At 35.6% G+C, this 18,645-nt stretch overlaps 1 protein-coding gene and 1 long non-coding RNA gene across 7 annotated transcripts; one reads left to right on the forward strand and one right to left on the reverse strand.

The window, feature by feature from the left end:
* The first annotated feature begins 1,424 nt into the window (after positions 1-1,424).
* Positions 1,425-4,446, forward strand: LOC145165102 (uncharacterized). Of its 4 annotated transcripts, none has more exons than XR_013739892.1 (9): positions 1,426-1,728; positions 1,896-2,088; positions 2,208-2,295; positions 2,760-2,857; positions 3,207-3,284; positions 3,384-3,473; positions 3,605-3,712; positions 3,785-4,157; positions 4,266-4,446. It is a non-coding gene; the product is annotated as an uncharacterized LOC145165102 (long non-coding RNA). The 4 variants fall into 4 exon arrangements; XR_013739891.1 differs by having other exon boundaries at positions 1,428-1,728; positions 3,979-4,157; XR_013739890.1 differs by having other exon boundaries at positions 3,605-4,157.
* Positions 4,447-5,227: 781 nt separating this feature from the next.
* Positions 5,228-18,298, reverse strand: LOC145165103 (peroxisome biogenesis protein 3-2-like). Of its 3 annotated transcripts, none has more exons than XM_079083732.1 (8): positions 18,149-18,298; positions 16,955-17,073; positions 13,852-14,013; positions 13,562-13,761; positions 13,327-13,454; positions 11,482-11,609; positions 5,720-5,899; positions 5,228-5,648 (listed from the first exon to the last, which is right to left on the reverse strand). In XM_079083732.1, exons 2-8 carry the CDS (start codon positions 16,960-16,962, stop codon positions 5,393-5,395), a joined length of 1,062 nt encoding a protein of 353 aa, XP_078939858.1. In that variant the 5' UTR covers positions 16,963-17,073; positions 18,149-18,298; the 3' UTR covers positions 5,228-5,392. The 3 variants fall into 3 exon arrangements, with proteins under 3 accessions (XP_078939858.1, XP_078939860.1, XP_078939859.1); XM_079083734.1 differs by having other exon boundaries at positions 16,951-17,073; XM_079083733.1 differs by having other exon boundaries at positions 16,955-16,984; positions 18,149-18,296.
* Positions 18,299-18,645: the final 347 nt, after the last annotated feature.

Below are 18,645 nucleotides of genomic sequence, written 5' to 3' on the forward strand. Positions count from 1 at the left end.
TCTTCACCGCTTTCTGATCCAATCAGATTCCAATTAGTGGCAGTGTTCTGCTCCCCTTTCTTCTCATCGAAATACTCACAAAGACATCTGTTGGTACCAGACCACCAGACGACCTTCTCCACATATGTGCTTAGGCCATGCGGTATGGATTGGGTCAACCTACACGTAGTGCCTACGTGGCAAGGCCACCTACGCGTGAGCACCGCCCCAGGTGTGCGTAGGTGCCTTGTGGCGTGAGGCTGGCTACGGGTGAAGACGCTAGACGTGATTGGTGGAGCATAGCCGCAGACGCATCAGATGAGTATCTGAAAATGTCTCAGAGGACTGGGCGAGAATGTACTTATCTTTTTTGTGAGTATGTCATAGAGCTTTATGGTGACATATACTTGCGACATCCAACTAGAAATGATATCGAACAGTTGTATGCCGCACATGAAGCTAAGCATGGCTTACCAGGAACGCTTGGCAGCATTGATTGTACACATTGGGAGTGGGAAAATTGTCCCAATGCATGGCGAGGTCAATTCACACGAGGTGATCATGGCGTGCCGATTATTATACTAGAGGTCGTTGCTTCACATGACCTATGGTTTTGGCATGCATTCTTTGGTATGGCCGGGTCAAACAATGACCTGAATGTGCTTGGAGCCTCTCTGATATTTAATAATATTTTGCAGGGTAAAGCCCCAAACATGTTGATCGTTGTGAATGAACATCAATATAATTATAAGTATTACCTTGGTGATGGGATATATCCAGAGTACGCTACGTTTGTCAAGTCGTACTCATTTTCGGCCGATGAAAAACGAAAATTGTTCAAGTTAGCACAAGAATCGGCAAGGAAGGATGTGGAACGGGCGTTTGGGGTCCTCAAACAAAAGTGGCACATTATCAAACATCCGGCACGGTCATGGGATAGGGCGAAATTGACGAAGGTGTTGACTGCTTGTGTTATTTTACATAACATGATAATTGAAGAAGAGGGCGGGACTATTTTTATGTATAATCTGGAAGATATTCTTAACCTACCTGCAGTAATACAAGTCGGCAACCTTGCATACTTCACACGACTTTTGGAAATACAAAACAGTGAAACACATCACAATTTACGTTATGATTTGACTGAGCATATATGACAAAGGCAATTCCAGCAACACGGTGGCATTGACGACGACGGGGATGACGACGAGGATGACGACGAGTAATATTTTCTATGTTTTTTTTAGTAATTTAGGTTTTAAATGATTATGTTTTTTTAAGTATTGTAGATTTTAAATTTCTGGTTTTTAAATTAATGTAAAATGTTTTTAATTAATATTTATGTTTTTATTTTTGTTTAATATTATTTTTTTAATTATTCTAATGTAAAAAAAAAATTAAAAGAAAAAATGATGTGGAGTATTGACTATTTCTAAGAGTCAGTGTGTTGTAGTACGTTGGTAGCGAGCGATGAGGTGGCATCAGGTTGGGTGTGAGTGTGTGACCATACCCTTAGCCTTAGCGTCTTCACCACCACCATCAGCCTACCATGTCTCTTCCGTTACTCACCGTCACACGCCCACCACCATAAGCCAGGTGACCCCTCAATCGTGTCCGGTTGATACGTTTTATATTTTAGGGCTTTTCAAGAGGAACCCGGGTAAGCGAATCCTCCCCCGCTCTCCGCCGTATGCCGTCGAGTCCCGTGTGAAGCCTTCAACCGGTTACCTTCGCACCCTACAATTACAGGTTCGTTTTCTTCAACTTTTTTCTGTTTTCGTTTGCCGATGTCGATTTGGGGTCGCCGCCCCCTTCTTCCAATCTTCTTTACGCACGAAGCTGCAATCCACCAGCTGCTTTGGTTTTTTTCCTCCACTTCTTTTGTTTCCTGACGGTGTTTTCTTCAACTGGAGAAGAGGAACGAACTAAGCAGCTTCAGCAATGGTGACCAACACGTCTCACCATCACCTCCTGTCACCTGATCACTACCGGCCTTGGCCACCCCCCGTTAACACCACCGCACCACTAAAGAAAACATACCATTGACCATCATCTTCTTCGGTTCTTTGTTCCCTTTGAAAACTACGGTTTTAAATCGCGTCATAGAAGGTAAGTTCTATGGTTTGGCCACACCTCACTCCGTTTTTAAGCATCTACATCGGCATATCATACAATCTATTTTGTTTTTGTTTCCATGAATTGATACCTTGCTTATGTTCGACAATTAGGGATCAAAGGCGTCTGAAAAAATATATCTCAAAGAGATGAACGTCTTCCTAGCACAAGGCAGAGTAATACCAAACGAAGAATAAAAAGGTTTGTGTTTTTTCTGGGTTTAATTTTTTCTAAATTAAAACTTAAATTACCATCTTTTGTTGTTTAATTTCCCGAAGCTCTGTTTCGTTTGTTCAACACTTTGGGAACTAGAAGAGAGACGGTTGTCGTTTTTAAGGAATCAATTGTCTACGGTTTTACTTTTCCTTTGAAGATTAAGGGGCGTTTGGCTTAGCTTTTCACAGCCCAAAAGTCCTTTTTGGAAAAGTTACAAAAAGTCAGGTTTTCCTAACTTTTCCAAAAAGTTCATTTTCCTTGTATCAAAACTCCAAAAGTAGTTTTTAAAACTAGTTTTGCCAAACATCTTTTGCTTTTTTTATTTTTCAAAAAGGACTTTTGGCTGTGAAAAGCTAAGCCAAACACCCTCTAATTTTTCTTGGCCATATCCCCTTCCAATACGATTGGAAAGAAATAATCTATTTATAGTAAAATGGTTCCATGTACAGGTAGGTACTTGCTGATATGGTTCTTTTTGCTCAACCTCCAAATCTGGTCTCATGTAAGAAGTAGGAAAAAATCCAAAGCAAAATCTTTTGCAAAGAAAGTAAGTTCCAGATGCATGTGTGGTTCGTTGTTTCTTTGCTACTCACATGTTAGACACCTTAGTCTTTAAGGGCATTTGAGTCTTTTCTTAAATTTTGTCATAATTTTTTTTTTTTGCTGGAAAACCATATATTGAATCCCTGTAGTATTGAAATCCATTTTTAGTTTATCAGTATAACAGTTATTTTCTCAATACCTTTATATTTTACATGCATAATAACCATTTGATGAAATGCCCCAATGAAATTCTGTTTTGTTATATGCATTTTTTATTTTTAGGAACATTCAAAAATAGGTTGTCTGTTAAGAATAGTCTTCTTTATAAATTAAAGATGATGCAATTTTTATAGATTTCAGGAAGGTGGACCTCACAATTAATGCAGTTGAATGTGTGATTAGACGCATCTCAGCTGGTGGTGGAATTTCAAGTGAGTATGTTAATTTTTTAATAAAAGAGGATTCCAATGTTTATTTGTTCATTTATTGTAGTTTTACTTACCAACTCTTCCATTTGTATGACCATAAAGGGGACAACCTGACTCGATCTTTAGAATCAACTACATGGATTCTTAGATTGGAGAAGATTAGAATGTACATCAAGAACAATAATGGTTCAGGTACCCGTCAAATTCAAATTTAATTTTTTTTATGTTTTTTACATATTAGGCTAATTCCCTTATTTCTAAGCAAGAGGTTTTATTAAGTTTTGGCTCATTAACTGCTACTTAAGTTGTACCGGCACTTGCAGGGATGCGAAGGTAAATCCATTGATCTAAGTTGTGATTTGGATTCTGTTAGGAGGGTGGTTGTTTCAGATTCCCTATTTGGCAATCAAGATGTATTTTTTATTTGAAAAGTAAGCATTGTTTATAGTAAAATTTTACTTTTTGTTTATTGATTGAATGGAATTACAACTTTTTCCATAAAGAATTTAGTTGGAAATGTGGAAACGTAGCCATAACAGATTGTAACAGACCAGTGATTGCTTTGGTTGTTGTTCCAATTCACCACCAATTACTGCTGTTGACGTGCCATCAAAGGGCATTTTGGTCGGTCCTAGAAAATAATAGGTATTTGAAACCCATTTATAATTTTTCTATTTGGAAATTTTTACAAAATCAGCACTTAAGGGATCTCAAAGCTGCAAGAGCTTATCAAGATATAGATAAAACTGCCAAGTAATTTGCAGTCCTCACACTCCTGGGCAATGAACAATTAGGCTTCTGGCTCTCGACTGTTGCAGTCAGTTTAGTCATCATAGCATGTCTAGCAATCAACCGGTCTGCCCGACTGCATGGAAGGTAATAACAAAGAATGAGGTCCACGAAATGCATTTTTATGCAGTCCAACTTTTTGAAGGGTATATTGGTCATTTTCTTATATGTTTTCTCATTCTCCTTCATTTATAGATTCCATTGGGTTTGAAGCTACAAGAGAGACCTGATAAAGGTCAAGGAGGAATTGGAGCAGTACCCACGAGAGGCAGTTGGACTGGTGCTGCCTTTGACTAAATATGGTTAAAATAATTTTGTACCCAACATATCTGTTTTAAAAAGAGAATATATCTCAATTTGCTTCTACTTTACTTCATTTTTTAAGCATCATACTTTCATAGTCAACCAATTATAGCATCCTACTTCCATGACAAACGACTGATAAACGATGACACCATCTTTAACGTAATGTTTTCTTTGACATTAGTGTCGAATCCAACCCCCGCGAAGCGGGGCTTCTTATCTAGTTATGATTGAAATTATCAATAGTATTTTTCTTTTTCAATCGTGGTTTCCACAGGTATTAATCTAATCTAGTAAGTTAATAAAATACATCTTTTCCTTCATAAAATATTCATCCTAAACAGTAAATAGTTATAGCATCTAACAAAATTAAATTCAGAAGTATTCTAAGATGATAGGTGATCGATAATTGCCTCCTCCGACATGAACTGACTACATGTTTAAATTTGATAAGCATAAAGTTATGATTCCTCTCATCTTAAGATAAATATGATATGTGATTTGACATGCAACATAAAGAATATATTTCAAACAACTAAAGACTAAAATATTACTGACCTTTGGGTTAAAGTTGCAAAAATATTTTAAGTTTAATAACATGAGTTTTTTCACATTTTGGTTTTTTCAATCAGGCTACAGACTTTAAATAATAAACAACTTTTTACTTGACTGCAAACATTTAGCCTGCATCTTTTTCTTAAGATATGGTTCGCAGACTTACCTTATAAAAACATACAACGCCTAAATAATTAGAGAAATCTCTTAATCATCGTCTTATTGCAAGAAGCAAGTGGGAAGCTTGTAGATATCGAAAAAATTCTAAGACCACACAATACAATACCTTATATAATCACTAGCTAAATAAAAGGTTTTATATATTATCATCTATTTTTGACAGGAACTAAAACATGAAAAGCTAAAGCTTCAAACTTAGTGAAGGGAAAGGGAAAAAGAAAAGGACAAGCAACAACATACAAGTAAGTCTCTATATAATATTTGGTGGTACAAGTAGAGAAGATTTACATGTTTGTGTAGAGCAGAGTGAAGAAAAGTTCAACTTGGGGAATGTTTTGAATGATATGAGTAAACTTATTTCGGCTGGGTTCCTCCAGCAGCAGCGGACTAATCTGTGCAACGCGTGGAATAAGTTTGGCAAGTGGTACACCCAAACTCCCATCACCACCAACACCAACACCAAACTGTAACGTCATGTCCTCCATCAATCCCTCCACCACTTTTTTCAGCGACATCTCTAGAATATTTCCAAATTCAGAACTACAAAACAAAAAAAACCAAATTACACTTAGTAAACTACTGTAAGTTGTAACTGTACTAGAAAGAAGTACCTTGATAAAACTGCTCGTGTCTCCCCCATGAGTTGATCTAGTTTAGTGACGCGACTGCCTGCCTCGGGCATCAAATAATCCACCCAGTGATGATGTCTCTCATTGCTCATGAACGTGTTCAATATATGCATAATTGTTTCATCAAGTACACTAGAATTGAAGATATCCCTCAACTGCTTTCTGCAAATAACAATCAATAGAATATATACAACATTAGTTTCAATGATGTTGTATTTTTGCACTTTAAGATCATCATGCATTCGAGTTGATGATCTTGTATCAGCCACTTAATTCTATTTATTATAACCAAACCAGCAGCACTGACTGGAGAGTGTTACCTACAAAACTACCCTTTTAACCAACCATAGCAACAAACTCTAACTAAAACTGTTGTCTACAATAATACCCAATCAAAATCAAACCTCGTTTTGAAATCAATTATCAACAACTTTGCAGATAATCAAAATCAAATTTGATCAACAGACAAAACATTATTTTTCTTAAAAGAACTAAAGATCCAATATCCAGACCAAAGCTCAAGATGTCAATAGTGGAATCACACACACAAACAAAAAAGTAATAGTAATCTGAATCTGAATCTTGTAGGTCAAAAATCAAATAAAGGCTCTCCTAGTACAGCTGGAAGAGGCCGTGGCTCCTCTCACAGTGAGGGGAGGTCGAGGAGGTTATCGTGGAAGAGGAGGTCGAGGCAATCCCCAACAATCACGACATACCAACAACAGTCGAGGAAAAGGAAGAGACAAAAGTCACATAAAGTGCCTCAACTGTGACTTGTTTGGGCATTTTGCATCAAAGTGCCCAAATCCCAAGAGGAAGGAAGTTGGTGTTAATCTCACACACGTACAGGCTCTTCTGTTAACTGTATGGGGTGAAGATACAGATGACTAGGTATTGCTCAATGAAGACAGTTTTCCCCGCAACAAAAAAGGAATGAGAATGATACATGGTACTTGGATAATGGGGCCATCAATCACATGACAGAGATGCCAGAGTACTTTGCAGAACTTGATGAAAGAATAACAGGGCAAGTGAGATTCGGGGACGGATCCAAAGTGCAAATCAAAGGAAGAGGAACAGTTTTGTTAGAGTGTAAAAGCGGGGAGCATCTGAAGTATATTACATCCCAGCTTTAAAGAGTAATATACTCAGCCTTGGTCAAATGACAGAGGTGGGGTACAAGATTGAAATGCTTCATGAACTTTTGAGAGTTCATGATGTAAGAAATCAGTTGATCATGAAGGTACAACGCTCAAAAAATAGGTTGTACAAGATTGTACTTCACACCTCACAACCAATATGTCTCGATGCAAGTTTAGACGATGTTGCATGGGTTTGGCATGCAAAGCCGGGGCATGTAAACTTTCGTTTGATCGAGTCCATGGTGGAGAAAGAATCGGTGATATGAGTGCCAAGAATCCACCATCCCACACAGGTTTGTGAGGGATGTCTAGTCGCCAAACAAACCCGACAACCGTTCCCGAAAGAAGCACAATGGCAAGCAAGAAACCCTCTGGAGTTGGTACATGCAGATCTTTGTGATCCAATAACACCCCAAACTCTAGGAGGTAATCGATATTTCCTTCTCATAGTAGATGACTACAACAGATACATGTGGGTGTCAAATGATGAAAATCAAGAGTGAAGCACTCATTGCCTTTAAGAAGTTCAAAAATCAAGTAGAAAATGAGGGGAAGTTCAAACTAAAACTGTTGCGTACAGATCGAGGAGGTGAATTCATGTCTAGTGAGTTCACTAAGCATTGTAATCAAGAGGGATTAAAAAGGCAATTGACGACCCCACATTCCTCACAGCAGAAGGGAGTAGTAGAGCGTCGAAATCGAACGATTCTTGAAGTCACAAGATCTTTGTTGAAGGCCATGGAAGTGCCAGAAAAACTATGGGGGTAAGCCGTACGCCATGCAGTTCAAATACTCAACAGAGTTCCAATAAAAGGAGTCAAGGATATGACCCCATATGAAGGTATACATGGGAAGAAACCAACACTCGAACACTACAGAGTGTTTGGTTGTGTTGCTCACGTGAAGCTGCCATCAACCCAACGCTGAGCGGTAGAAGTGAGAAGATGGTTTATCTAGGAAACGAGGAAGAAACAAAAGGGAATCGTCTGTACTGCCCTAATCGGAAAAAAAATGTGTATCAAGGGATATTATATTCTAAGAAAAGAAATGGGGTTAGGCTAAGATGCAATGTGAAGACCCAAAAAACTGTGGTGGGGAACGATCCGGTATAAGGGGATATAGGAAGCCCTAACTCGCAGTCTAGTGAAAGTCATTTACAAACCGACATCACGCGGTCAATCGCAAGCTGGCAACGAGTAGGGTGAATCACCAACCTTATCTACATCCCTAGTGTAGACAAGGCAACATATGACGACACACCGGTCCGTGGTTTCACGATCCCTGACCGATATATACGAACAAACGCAAGCCTTGCAAGATGATTCGGAAGTTCTAATGTATGCAGGTGAAGAACCTACCACTTATGAAGAAGCTTCAAGTGATGAAGAGTGGAGAACTGCAATGAAACAGGAGCTGGAATCGGTCGAGAAGAATGATACATGGAAACTAACACATCTTCCCAAAGGGCATAAGGCAATAGGGCTGAGGTGGGTGTTTAAATTGAAGAAGGATGCAGAAGGGAAAATGACCAAATACAAGGCAAGAATTGTGGCAAATGGTTATGTACAACAAAAGGGTGTCGATTTTGATGAAGCTTTCGCACCAGTGGCACGTTTGGAAACAATACAAACGTCGTTGGCTTTGGCTGCGAGTGAAGGATGGTATACAAACGTCGTTGGCTTTCGCACCAGTCCATCACTAGGACGTAAAATTTGCCTTCTTAAATGGGATTCTATAGGAAGAAGTGTATGTAACGCAACCAACCAGTTTTGTTATTGCAGTAAAAAAGAGCATGGTATACAAGTTGAACAAGGCTCTCCGCTCTCTATGGTCTATGTCAGGCTCCAAGAGCTTGGAATGATAGACTTGATAAAACATTGAAAGAGATGGAATTCCAAAGATGTCCACAGGAGTATGATGTGTATAAACTCCAGAAGTCAAACAAGTCTTTGATTTTCGGGGTCTATGTGGACGATCTGATTGTGACAGGTTCAAGTGAAGAACTAGTGGCTGAGTTTAAGAGGCGGATGCTAAAGACCTTTGATATGAGTGACTTAGGAACCTTATCCTACTACCTAGGGATAGAAGTTCACCAAGACAAGGATGACATCACAATCGTTCAAACAGGGTATGCTAAGAAGATTCTACAAATAGCAAGAATGGGAGAATGCAACCCATCACATTACCCAATGGAACCACGACTGAGTTTGACTAAAGACGAAGATGGAGTGCCAGTTAATGCTACCGAGTACCGACGTCTTACTGGAAGTCGTCGCTTATTCACTCGAGACCAGCTACTCAGTTGGAGTAGTAAGCAGATACATGGAGTCACCAAAGGAGTCATCTCAAAGCAGCCAAACATATTTTAAAGTACATAAAGGGGACAACCAACTTTGTTTTAGTGTACAAGAAAGGTGGTGATAGAAAGCTTACTGGATTCAGTGACAGTAGCTATGGAATGGATATTGATGGTAGAAAGGGTACAACAAGAATGATTTTCTATCTATCTGGAAATCCAATCACATGGTCGTCCCAGAAACAACACATTGTGACTCTATCTTCTTGCGAGGCGGAGTTTATGGCAGCAACCGTGAAGAAGCATGCCAAGCACTTTGGCTAAGGAGCCTACTAAAAGAGTTGACCGGTTGGAAAGAAGAATGTGTCAGGATGTATGTAGACAACAAAATCAGCCATAGCCCTTATGCAAAATCCAGTCTTTCATGGGAGAAGCAAGCACATTGACACCAAATTCCATTTCATATGAGGTTGTATTGAAAGGAAACAGATTGAGGTGAAGCATATCAGTGGCGAAGAACAAAGAGCAAATCCCTTAACAAAAGCTTTGCCCATACTCAAGTTTATAGAGATGAGGAATCTTTTAGGAATTATAAGGCTTGAGGACAAAGTTCAAAATTAAGGGGAAGTATGTGGGAAAAGTTATTCTGACTTGGTCTCTTAGTTGACCTAGTCTAAAGGAACAAGTGGCTTAGTTGCCACCTTGTTAGGAACACACGATTTTACTGTTTTAGCTTTTCTGTTTTTCCTTTGCATGTTATTTAAAGCATTGTAAGTCTCTTTGTTTTAGTATCAGAAGTAAGAAAAAAGAAAACTGGGAATCTTTTCCCTCCATCTCTGTGTTTTTACCCTGTTTGGTCGTAAATTTATTGATCAAAAAAAGGGTCTGAACCAACAAATCTGAAGGGGAGATATCTCATAAACTGATAGCAACTATCCCATATCAAACTAAAGAGCACAAACCAAACATACCAGAATTATTTTAACAAAAGAAACCCAACACAAGCCACTAGTATTTCCTGACTCGGTTGAAAACCTAACAGAAAAGAAAAGCCACGGCTGATAGAAACCTCAAGTCATGCCAAGAAACTAACTATATATTGCCTGATTGAGAACTAGATTGGATGATCAATGGCATTATATGGGATGCTGAAAATAACCTATTCTCCAATAACCCAAGAATCTAAGAATCAGACAAGTGAAACTAATTGACCGACTATGACTGGTAATCAAGTAATCAGCTAGAAACTAAACCCAAAGAAAGAATTGAAAAAAAAAAAAAAAAAACACAGGCTCAATTGAATCAGACTACAAATTCCTGAAATCAATTGTGGTTGTATATGCACAAAACCCAAGAAATAGATTATTCTTGAAAAGGGGTCAAATGCACTTATAACTTCCAAGACCTTGACCACTTTTCCTGAAGTCAACTCTAAAAACTTATCAGAGACCAAGTTGTTGGCAAACTATTGATAACATGGATGATGTCATCTTTTGACTTATTTTGTATTCATGCTCTTATCCATGATGTGTTAATGAAAACAAAGATTTAGGTTGATAGAGAGCTTCTTAAATGCTAATTGTGGAGGGGAAGAGTATTGTAATAACCAACTTAATAAGAGTTGGTGTTTTCATGAAGCCTAATGAAAGTCATGACTTTGAACAAATCTCACTATTTATCCAAGAAAGTAATGATGTTTAAGATGGTTGGAAGAGCTTTAACATTTGTGCTTTGCTTATAGTTGATTTCAAATGATAGATTGAGCTTCAATAAAAAAAATGATTGTAAAGGATGTACCAAATCCATGTTAAGCCTTATAGAAGTTGAAACCCTACCTAGATTAAGCAATGGTGAACTTGCAATGGCGAGAAAACTGAAGCATATTACAATTAAGGCGAGTAATTGTGTAAGTTGTCCAACAGTCAACATGTTACTATCACATTTGAATGTGTGATTTGAGATGTATTCGTATTAGCCCCATAACTTCTATAGGGAATGTGATTGTAATAGTCAGAAAAATATTGGGATGCACCCTTACTAGTCTGGTCCCATAGTAAGAATTAGGGATGTAATTTTATCGATCTCATGTCCGGGATGTATCTATTCTATGTTAGTTCCATGTTGGGCATTTTCGGGAATGAATGATGTATGAAGTACAAAGGATAGGATATACTTAAGAAGCAAATCAATCAGTATAGTATAGTTTCCATTTCAGGAAGTCTGGGACTCTGGATTTTGTATTGTTTGGGTATTATATGGTTAAAACTCATAAATAATAAATATTATTCCAAATACATAATCCTTACCCTCTGAGAACTTCAGTTGTGGCAGCTTGCATATTAGATATGAGTGTGGGAATTCTCTGACTTGAAAGAAAATCAGCACTCGCCAAAAACAGTTGTTCGTCGCTTCTATCCATCGGTTCGCCATCCTTCTGTAAAAAAACAAAATTCTAGTTTCATGAAAATGGAAAGAATTCGGACGAAGAAATAGATCATGAGACAATTATGATCAAATAATTCCCATTCCCTATGTTCTCCTTCTGTATTAAATATTTAATAGCCCCCTTGTAACATTAGTCAATGTGAGCTTGGATGATACGTACAACTACTTCTAGTTTGACACCCACAAGAAAAAGATTGGTGTGTGGTTCATTCAACTATTGTATAAGAGAATCGATGTGTTTGGTTTTGTTATCATACGCATAACTTGGCCTCCCGCTTAAACAATGGCCTAGATTTCCTATTAAGAGGGTTTAGTTTTTGAGTTGAGTTGAGTTGAATCACTAATCCAATCCAAGGTTATGGGCTTCATGGACTGAATTGATAAACTATGTCTACATTAAGGTTTGAGGGTTTTGTGTTCAAGTTAAATGCTACATTGAATAATAGTTTTGGGAGGTAGTTATCTTTTGCCCTCCCTCTTCTAACCAAATCACTTTCTTCCGAATATGATTTATCTTTAGAATTTGTGTCTTGAGAAAAGACTTGTTGATTTTCAATTATTTGTAGTTACTTCTCATCCTTAGTTTTATCAAACCAGTCATCGACTTATTTCTTATTAGAGTATATAAATATTAGGTTATCTATCACTTGAAACACTTCGCCTTTGAGTACGATATCTAGTCTATTCTTAACAAACTATATGATCACTTCCGTATACAATAGCACCGTGCATCTCGCTTATACTAAAGGCCTATTATATTTCATGTCTTCCAAACAATGGAGAGAATATATATACAAAATTTGGTAAAAAACACAATTTAAATATAAAGAAAAGAAGCATAACTATACTTCTTTAAACCTAAAGTTATATTGGAAGTTTAAATTTTTGTCAACTTTTGTTTAATGGTTCATGCTTGCCCCAAAACTAATAGTAACAAAAAAAATCAACTTGCAAAACAGCAAGAAAAATGCCATAACCATAACCAAGGCATAATCTAGTCTACAAATGAGACTAAGACAGAAGACAAGGATTAGATTTACAACAGCATGGTTGTCATGTCCAAAGAATACAATTATAAATTAAACTCTTCAACACGTTGACTTCTCATCTGAATAACAAATTTTGGGAGCAGCTTTGTTCCGTTTATATTCAAAAGTACAACAATAGTGAAAACAGCCTCTCCTACAATATGTTTGTGTAGATTAACTACATAGCAACACTAAATATAGTTAATAGTTTCAGATATGAGCTTCTTGATTTTTAGGCTTTTATTTCGAAGTAGAGAAGTGATGGTTTAAACTCCTCGATATATAACAAGTATCTTTAAAAAGGATGTTCCCTAAATGAAAAAAGCAAGTATAAGGTATTACTAAAAGTTAAAATCAAGTAGTAACCTACTTCTCTCAAATGTGAAGCGGAATTTCTAAGTTTTCCTAACTAATTTGTTATATGAAATAGATGGCACATCACTAATTCCAAGTTTAGAGAATTTGTGTATAAATGTTGAAGTCAGTAAAGGGCATTTGTTAAGCATGACAGAATACAAGAGAAACAACAGGTTGTACTGTGGTTGGTGTGCATTGGACACGGACTACGATCAATGTCAATGAGACAATAGTTGCACTTTTTTTCGTCCTCATCACCATCATGAAATATAACAAACACAACCTAAAAGACAAAAAAGAAAGAGAGGTCGTTACACTTACAGGTTGAAATCCACCAAGGTCTTGTGCAGTATCTATGTATAGATGTCTCCCTAAGATGTTGACCTGAATTCTAATGTATAAGCTAATTGCAGTCATCGCCCAGATAGACAACACCATCCTAGTGAAACCTTTGCATATCAGACAAGATTTAGAATGAGAGGTTAGCCTGCTGCTAATCCATATTAATTTAATTATCTACTAAGATGTGATCATAAGAAAAAGAATGTATTCATACTTAATATTTTAAGCCTATCCCAAAGCTCAAGTTTTTCTGAAGGTGTCAAACTGTTGGGCTGACCCTTTCCTTTTATCAACCTCTCTGTAAGATGCAAAAGATCCAACTCTTCTGAGACCCGGCTACTCAAATAAAGCATGGCATGTGGCAATGTCATCGTATTAGCTATTCTTTGGATGTTCTCAAAGTGCATTTGCATCCTGTACATCGGTCATTTCCCAAAAAAAATGATAAGAAAATATCTGATTGGCTTGATAAACTAAAAATGATGAGTACCACTACTATCTTACTGGGCCTTAAGAAGCTCATCATTCTCTTGCTCATCAGCAAGTTGTCTCTCGAGTTCAGAAATCCTCTTTGAATAAGCATCATAAAACTTGTATAATAGGTACCCACCTCCACAAAGCCCAAGAGAAACATAGACCTTTCTTTTATGTCTTCTCCAAAAATCCCTACAATCAGAAAAAAAAAATTATATAATAAATAACAACTCAAACCTAAAGCAAAACCGGATCTACAGTGTTCATGAGCAGAAAATCACTAGTGTAATTTTTTATATTTAGTTTGATATCTTGATTTTGAAAAAGAAATCAAAAGGACGAACTAAAGAGTTGATGGGAGAAACAGAGGAGTGATGGACGGACTTGCGTTGCCGCCGTCCTCCGAGAAAATTACAAATATAGCAAAATATTTTAATTACTTTGTAGAAAATAATAAAAAAAAAAAACGAAATTACATTTTTAGCCATCAAAATCGCAGATGGATTAAGCCCATCTGCGATTTGTTGGGTCATTCCCATTATATCTACCCATTTCTCAAACTTGTAGTTGCATTCCTGCTGCTGACTCTTGTGGAGTGTCCCAACATGGAAAATTCTTATAGGTGTAACTCATCTACAATGTTTACTCTGTTTGTTTTTTCTTTCTTTTCCCTATATGTACACTCACATCGTCTTTGCTGTATTTTATTTTTATAATATTGTGATGTTAAAAAAAAAATGGTGATATCAGTAAAGCAACAATAAGAGAGATTGATACACTATCGTTTATTTTGTATATAATGGTTAATATAGTTCTTAGTGAATGTTTGTGATGTAAAGATTTCCAAGTGTGATGAAGTAGGATAAAGATTGGTGTATCGTTTTTGTGTCTTTTTTAATATTCACAGATCTATGCAGAAAATTATGTTGAGAGAAAAAAGATTCTAGACGAGAAAAAGGTATTTGTCTTTTATTTTTTTAAACGTTTTTGCATAAATGTAATAATCAATTTAATGTTTGTTTGATGCTAATCTTGTAGGAAATTTATGCTTTGATTTGCTTTGATTCAAAGGAAAAAAGGTAACCAATTTATAATATTTTTATTCCTCAGCTAATGGGTCAAAACACACAGGGAGATTAGGACCAATGGAATTGGAAAGGAGCACAAGGCAACAATTATTGCAGACACAATGGGTAACCCAGTGGAGATACCACCACCTTCTAAGATAGCCAAATACAAGTTAGATAAACATCAAATTTACGTTAAAATCTAACATATTTAAATAAAAACTTCATTAACTTTAATATATCTAAAAGATAGTGGTTTAGTATTTTTCTAAAAGATTGAGGCAAATCTTCTTTTTTTGGATTTTATTATGATGTTATCTTCAAACATTTTTCGTCAACCTTTTCATTTATCCTATATATTTAAATAAAAACTTCCTAACATGTACAGAGAAAAAAAAAAACATAAATAGTCCTTATAAAGGTTTGTTAATATTTGGTTTAATTGGTACAATACACTAATGATATCAGGAAATAGCTATGTAATTTACATTACTTAAGTTATTAAGTTATTAAAAAATAAACAAAAATTTTTGTGTTACTTTGATGTATATCTATTGAATATGAATCTTAAGGGGTCTTTAGCATCATGTATGTACGATTTAAATAGGGTTGTGAATTTTTCTATTGCAGGTTTCCACCATCTCGATTCTCAACCACTGGATATTTATTAGTCTTTTCAAGGACTTTAAGGTCGGTTGGAGGTTTACCAATATAGAGTATCAAGGGATCTCGATTAGTTTTAGTATAAATTAAGATATTTGAAATAAACTTTCCTGCTTTCTGGGTTTTAGTTCAAGGTTAAATGCACGAAATAGCAATGTACTTTAGTTGATTTGTGCTCTATAGCATCCTACTTTTTTTCTTTATATTATTATGCACAAAATTTATTGATAATAGAAATAAGGGATCATATTTAAGATTTCATATATTCTTTCTTTTTGTACAGGTTCCTAAATATTTGATATTTATTTATAGTATTAATGATTGTGCAGTATTCTTGATTAAAAATGGACTGCCTGATTATGTTGGAATGTGTTATTTGTAGGTTCTGATGCTTTGTGTGCAATTTTTTTTAACATGCATTTTTTTTTCTTGCATAATCACTTGACTACGAATTTGGTTGAAATTTATGCAAGGTGTTTCTACTATGTGGGGTTTGATATTATGTTTCACAGTGATGTTTGATATGGTTTATAAATTTTAATTTAATTTATTTGGTTTGAAGCAAATCTACCAAGAACAAGAGGAGAAAGTTGGAGAAAGTTGGTTGCAAATATATTAGTCAAAAAATCTTCTTGATATAAAACAAAAATTAAAAATGACTATGAAAAGGTGATGATTAAATATTAAGTTATTTGTATAAAAAATTTCTCATACAATAAAAAAGCATCAATAATTTGAATATTATTTTTTTACCGGCACAAATAAATATATTCAAACTTATCAGCGTATATACTATATATAATATTAACATAGAGATAATAATACTAGAAAATATTAAAATATCTAATGATTAAAAATTAAAATACATAATAAAATCCAATAGCAATAAGAATTTGAAAACTAACAATAAATTATAAATATGCCATGGAAAAAATACAATATTACAATTCATAAGTTTTTCTAAATTAATGATATATTATTTTATTACACAATCAATTCTTTTAAGTCTATTTAAAATTAACACCCGTGGGTTCCACGGGTTTTAACCTAGTTTATTTAAATCAACGGATATAACTTTATATAACTAAAAAAAATATCTCTTAAGTAATAATTTTTCAAAATAGTTGATTAATAATTTTGATTTTTTAATATGAAAGGTTAATTAATTTTATAACCGTGGTTCTCACGGGTTATAAACTAGTGTATGAAATAAAGAAGACACCTAGAGAAGGTGCTTTAGTGACTCCTTTTTGAACCTTTGACCATTGTCTCTCTAGATTGTGAACAATTTCTTTCATAGAAGCCCACAAGATACAAAGAAAAAATGAACAATATGAATAAAAGATCAATAATGAAGTGTAAGCAGAAAAAAAAGAGATTCAAATTAGAGATTTCTAACCAACCGGTTCATTTTTCTTTTTCTCTAAGCTCTCCTGCAGAGAAGAAATTGAAGCAGCTTCAGCTTTTGATTTTAATAAAGAATCACCAGATTCACAATAATTATTAGTGTTTCATCCATTTCCTGCAAGGAAATATTCAAATATAACTAAAACTGAATGGATTTGTTGAAAAGAAGAAGAAAAAGCACATTTTGCAGCCATTTTTAAGATTGAAAAGAATGCAAGAACTGATAACATGACATGCCTAGATGTTAAACGTAAGATTGAAGCATGTCTCAGTATGATCAATTAATATGCAGATCTAAACTATCTAGTATGTACATTCGATCTATCATGACAAACTCAGAAAATATGCAAATTCAAGAAAATATGCAGGTTGTTAAATCAGTAATCACCTGAGGTGCTAATTGTTTCTCAACATAGATTTCTCATAGTGAAGATGATTTGCTCCGACTCTAAATCTAATATATTGAGCATGAATTCATGAAATTTCAACACATGATCGACATAGAGGGTGTTTGGCAAAGCTTATTTAAAATAGCTTTTAACTTTTTAACTTGTAGCTTATTAACTTATAGTTGTGTCAAAACGGAGTTTTTAAAAAAGTGTTTGGTTAAACTTATCCGGTGCGCTATAAGCTGATAAGTCATTTTAAGTGTTTGGCAAAAAAAACTGCTTATGTGTAAAATTACCAAAAAGGACTTCCTTTTATATTATGACTTATTTTTCTTATTATAACTAATATAACCAAGATTAACATTGTTGGTGTCCATAAAATTAAGATTCTAAAGAATTTTATTGATAATTGAAGCACAAACATACACACAAACAAATACACAGAATCACAAATCTGATTTCACAGATTCATAACAGATTAAAATTCAGAATTTTATTGATAATCGACAGCTCAAATTCGAATCAAAAAAATCAACACAACACAAATCCAGATAACCAAAAAATTGAAAACAATACAGATTCATATCAGATGCAAAAGAAGGAAAAATTGACAGCACCCATTCTAATCAAAAAATCAACACAACACAAATTCAGACAACAAAAAAAATCGACAGCACTGGAGTGAAATTGACAGCAGCAAGAGAAAGGAGAAAATTGACAGCAGCAGCAAGAGAAATCGACAATTGGAGACAGCAACACAAACACGAAAGAAAACAGAAAGAGAACGGAAAAAGCACAAACCTTTGGGCTGCAACGATCTCCGGCCGGTGGAGACGAGAGGGATACCGGCGGCGAGCAGGGAAGAGATGGCTCGACAACAGAAGCAGCAGCGATGGAAGAGAACGCAAGCAACAGAACCCGATTCGGAGGCGTTGTGTGTAGATGGAGACGATGTTTAACGTTAGGGCAAGGGCTATATTGGTCAATTTCTTTAAAGGGTGAAATAAGGAGATTTTGATAAGTAAGGACTATATTGGTCAATTTCTTTAAAGGGTGAAATAAGGTGATTTTGATAAGTAAGGAGAAGTGACTTATGGAAAATGACTTATTTCAGGTGCCAAGATTTTTTGATTTATCCCGGTGAGGAACCGGTGATAAGTCAAAAAACTAAAATTTTAAGCTTTGCCAAACACCCTCATAATACCTATATGTTTCTTTAATTGGAGGCTAGGGCAGCATTAGAGGCGAGTGAAATGGATGTGGAGGTCCGGGAGGCATTGGGAGTAGGAGAGTGTGGA

The sequence above is a fragment of the Lactuca virosa genome, chromosome 3 (assembly GCF_052849685.1).
Source record: "Lactuca virosa cultivar CGN04683 chromosome 3, Lactuca_virosa_CGN04683_v6, whole genome shotgun sequence".
Taxonomy (NCBI): domain Eukaryota; kingdom Viridiplantae; phylum Streptophyta; class Magnoliopsida; order Asterales; family Asteraceae; genus Lactuca; species Lactuca virosa.

Excerpts from the sequence above, each read along its gene's own strand:
- LOC145165103 (XM_079083732.1), bottom strand. Across the intron at positions 11,610-13,326 it reads ACCTTGGTGGATTTCAACCT|AAGGATGGCGAACCGATGGA; the intron begins GTAAGTGTAACG and ends GTTTTTTTACAG. Across the intron at positions 5,900-11,481 it reads ACAACTGAAGTTCTCAGAGG|AAAGCAGTTGAGGGATATCT; the intron begins GTAAGGATTATG and ends TGTTATTTGCAG.